Source organism: Uranotaenia lowii, chromosome 3 (assembly GCF_029784155.1).
Source record: "Uranotaenia lowii strain MFRU-FL chromosome 3, ASM2978415v1, whole genome shotgun sequence".
NCBI classification, from domain to species: domain Eukaryota; kingdom Metazoa; phylum Arthropoda; class Insecta; order Diptera; family Culicidae; genus Uranotaenia; species Uranotaenia lowii.
In genome coordinates, this window is record NC_073693.1 from 354,513,173 (window position 1) to 354,517,366 (window position 4,194).

Genomic DNA, 4,194 nt, shown 5'->3' on the forward strand with positions numbered 1-4,194 from the left:
TCTACTATGGAGTATTTTGTGGCGCTGGCTCTACTGTTTGGTTATTTTCTCCCATGGAAGAAATTCATTACTTGACTGCAAAAATGTTATCGTTGCTAATTCCTACCACGGATCAATTGCATTATCGTTCATTGCTGTTTGAATATGAATAATTTGTGGAATGTGGACAGCGTATTGAAATAAATAGTTGAAAAGTCAACAACTTTTGCCAATATCCTTGATGGTTTCCTGTTTTGCAGTCTCCCCAAGTGCAGCAGAATTGATCAAGTGTTTAACGATCAACTGAAAGTGATTTCGTCATAAAAACATTTTGGACTGATTTTATATATCTATGTAAATCGGCGATTGATTCTCGAACATTTAAATTTAGTGGAAACCCAAGGTTATAAAATATCACGATTAACAAGCCTTACACTGATTCAGCTGAAACTATCAATAATCACATTATTTTTTACTGAGATCCTAACGCCGATCATTGAGAGTGAGATATGAGCCAGTTTAACGACGGAAGCGAAACACTTTTCGAAAATAACTGTCATTACACAACATTCACCGGCTCAGTTAGTGGTCATTTTTTCCAGGTTGAATTCCTGATTCAAATCGTTCACAGCAGCACCACCACCACCACCACTATTAGCATCGTCGATCATCAATAATGGCCATAATTCACGTGCACAGCTAATCGATGTCGAAGGGGGTTGGGTAACCCGTTCTATTTTTTCTCTTCCTTGGATCAACTGATCGACGAGTATTGCTTAATCAATGCTAAACAAGTTCACCCCAGCGAATAAGGAGTCACACAGCCATACTCAGTGTTGGTTGAGTCAGATTTGCAACGATCGTTAACAGTTTTTTTTACAGTTTTCCAGTACTCTAATTGTTGAGAGTTACGTTACCTTTACGTAAACAGCAATTTTGGAGACAAACAACAGTTGTATTTATTCCAGAGCTTTGGTTTGATAATATGACACTAGACTATCGAATAAGTGCTCTTTTGAAAACAGAACCTATAACACGGACGCCAAAAGTTTCCGGGAAAACAAACCACCAACACATCTAAAACGAAAATTGGGTTAAAGGATGATCTTTAGCTAGAAACTAAAAAATTCTCACCTGTAGACAGTGAAGCCAATGGCCGCAGGTGTGAGCCGTCTTGCCGATGGTGTGAATAGCAGATTTGACGAACCGATTCGACTCCAACACGATAAAAAACCAGGGTGATCTCGAAGCGTAATCCTGGCTCATGTTGGTCTTGACGATCGAGGGTGTCACCAGCTGGAACTCGACACCTGTATCGGCCAGTTCCCGTCTCAGGCACAGGGTTAGGGAGATGATGTAGGCCTTCGAGGCGGCATAGCATCCCAAATAGGGTGCCGGAACGTATCCGGAGCTGGATGCAATGTTGATCACAATTCCCTTCCGACGTTGTTTCATCTGCGGTATCACAGTTCGGGTCATCATTGTGGTTGCCATCACGTTGATATTGACGACCTTGAGCAGTTCCTCCTCGGAGTTATTGATAAACTCTCCTAAGGTCGGTAGAAATCCCACGTTGTTGACTGTCGAAACATATCGTTAACGGGATTCAAAGGGTCGGGGTCATTAAACAAACATCGAAGAACGCAACGGCTTCTTACCCAACATTCCGATTTCTAGCGATGCCAGCTGCTCTTTGATGTGGGGATACACTTTCGAACCCTGACTGAAATCTGCTGCGATCCACCTAGTTTGCACTCCATAGCGCTCCCGTATTTCATCGGCTACTTTGATCAACTTTGACTCGGTGCGGGATATCAACACAATGTTCATGCCCTTTTGGGCGAGATTTTCGGCATAGTCCTTTCCAATGCCGTCCGTTGCCCCGGTAACGACTGCGATAAACAAAAAACAATTTCAATCAAACAACCTCGAAGAGAAACCACAACCAAAACGCTCTCTCTCTTTCTCACCTGCCCATGGACCATATTTCACCGGCAACGGTACCGGATTAAAAAATTCCCTTATCGTTCCCCAAACGATATCGAAGAAAGACTCAAAAATATGGTTATACAAATAGTGCACGGTAGCGAAAACTCCAATCCACCAGAATACCATTTCGAAACCGAACACCGAACACAAACAACTAAAACTACTAATTATTCCTAGACGCTAGAGAAACCCCCAGAAAACACTTGAGCTCCGAAGCAAATTCCAACCGCAACTAACTCACCCCGGTGGTAGAAATTAATGACTAACCTCGTAACCCGGGCGTTCGTCCAGCGAGTGCAGCTTAGCTTTGACTTATGAGCCTCAACTAAGCATCAAAACAGCTGCCCCTAGCCTAGCACACACGCAAACGACTGGGTTTTGAGACACCGAGAAAAATCAACGGGCAATGTAACGCGGCTATCCGCTTGGGTAGCCGAAAATAGCGCCTCTTCGTTTTATAACAAACTTGATTGCAATGCGAGTCGGTTTATTTCTTTTTACAACACAAATCCAAAATACTCAGCAGTAGCAGGGTGGGTTAATAATCTAGTAGGCTTGCCGCCAAACGAAGAGCCAAGAGTGTACTAACTTTGCCTACTTTGAGATGCGTCCGACGATAAGTGGAAGAGATGCAAGAAAAAATGAAATATACTGCCGAGCCGGCCAACTGTGATAACAAACACCTTTTTTCGGTTGGTTCGATCCGTATGGGTTTCGTTATCAAAAAATGGAAGAATGATTGCATATTCTTGTTATTTTTTCATATGTACCGTAAACTGGGGGAACTTTGGTTACCTGGGTAACTTTGATCAACATGAAATTTATGCAGATAATCATCATTAACTAAGTAAAAATTTAAAATAACTGAAAACTGTTTACTACGTTCGAAAACCTATAAATTAAGTAACAAATAAGCAAAATTTGGTTTTTATTAGAAAATTTTTGATATCAATTAAAATGTAATTTTAAAATCTTAGAATATCTGGTTTTTCGAAGGCTCACAAACAAACAAATTTCCTGGTCAAATTTTAGCAAATAGGAGAAAATGGGTTGTTTTATGTGAAAATTCAACTTTTTTCTATGTTTAAATTTAGTTTAAGTGCCATTTTTATGCTCATTTGGTGAAAATTTTTGGAAATCGATAAAAAAAAACGGTGATTTTCCATGAGAAAGCCCGTATAGTAAAACTGGCCCAAACCCTATCAAATGGTTCAATTTGAAGAAAAAAAGAACATTGGAACAGTGCGAGGACCCAGGCAATTACATTACTTTTTGAAGCCAAAAAGTTGAGAAATATTTATAATTTTTATCCCTAGATGTATGCAGCAACATTGTCCATCTTTTGTTATAAATGTTTCTGAAAAAAAACGTTCAAAAAATTAGTTTAGTCTTAGCAAAAATTACTGTTATTAATGTTTATGCCTTCTGTGCTAAAAGGTACTATAGCAATGATTTCGAAGATGTTGAGGTACGTAAAAACTATAGTGATAAAAGTTACCCCGAAACATGAAATCTGACATGGTAACAAACATTTAATCTTAACCACCAATGTCGTTTGAATTTACTGCAATCAATGATCATGTTTTATACTCATCACCTCAGTTAGTGTTTTAAAACTTTTAGGTATTACAAGAAAGCAACCCCTTCCAAAATATTAAAAAATGAATGATAAAAGCGATCAAAGTTCCTCCATTTTACGGTATAAGGTTCACCGGGGTAAGTGGGGACGATTGCTATTTAAACAATACTGTGAACTATTTTTTCAATCTTTTAATGCAGAATGTTAAATTTACTTGTTATCTCTCCAATAACTGTAAAATAGATAATATTCCGACAATAGTGGATGTTCACGGCGACTTTTTGTAAATTTTCTATTTTTAACTACGATGTCGAGTTGATGTACATCTTTTTCAATTGCTAGTTTCTCATGAACTAGATGGCTCTTGACGAAAAACTCTACATTGAAACAATTCTTACATACGAAACAATCATGTTAGGAAAAGAAACGACGGTTCAAAATGAAGAAAAATGAGTTTATTTAGAAAAACCTAAAATTTGGTCTCCAAACCCTACCTGAGGTAAGTGGGGACAGCTGTATACAAAATTGATGTTTACATTTTTTTCTATCCTTCATCTAATATAATTCAGCTTTATTTAGCATTCGGATCATGAGAGTTGGGAAAGTACTTCTTTGTCCTGGAGAGTTTGTTACGCTTTGTGAATTTT

At 38.5% G+C, this 4,194-nt stretch overlaps 1 protein-coding gene across 1 annotated transcript; it reads right to left on the minus strand.

Annotated features, from left to right (window-relative positions):
- Positions 1 to 496: 496 nt before the first annotated feature.
- LOC129755569 (hydroxysteroid dehydrogenase-like protein 1) lies at positions 497 to 2,422 on the minus strand. The gene is made up of 4 exons (XM_055752124.1): positions 1,950 to 2,422; positions 1,638 to 1,871; positions 1,114 to 1,559; positions 497 to 1,056 (listed from the first exon to the last, which is right to left on the minus strand). The coding sequence occupies exons 1-4, from the start codon at positions 2,092 to 2,094 to the stop codon at positions 976 to 978; spliced, it is 906 nt and encodes a 301-aa protein (XP_055608099.1). The 5' UTR covers positions 2,095 to 2,422; the 3' UTR covers positions 497 to 975.
- Positions 2,423 to 4,194: the final 1,772 nt, after the last annotated feature.

Coding starts and splice junctions, on each gene's coding strand:
- LOC129755569 (XM_055752124.1), bottom strand. CDS start 2,094: ATGGTATTCTGGTGGATTGGAGTTTTCGCTACCGTGCACTATTTGTAT. Junction 1,560..1,637: donor GCTAGAAATCGGAATGTTGG/GTAAGAAGCCGT, acceptor ATGTTTCGACAG/TCAACAACGTGGGATTTCTA. Junction 1,057..1,113: donor ATTGGCTTCACTGTCTACAG/GTGAGAATTTTT, acceptor TTTTCGTTTTAG/ATGTGTTGGTGGTTTGTTTT.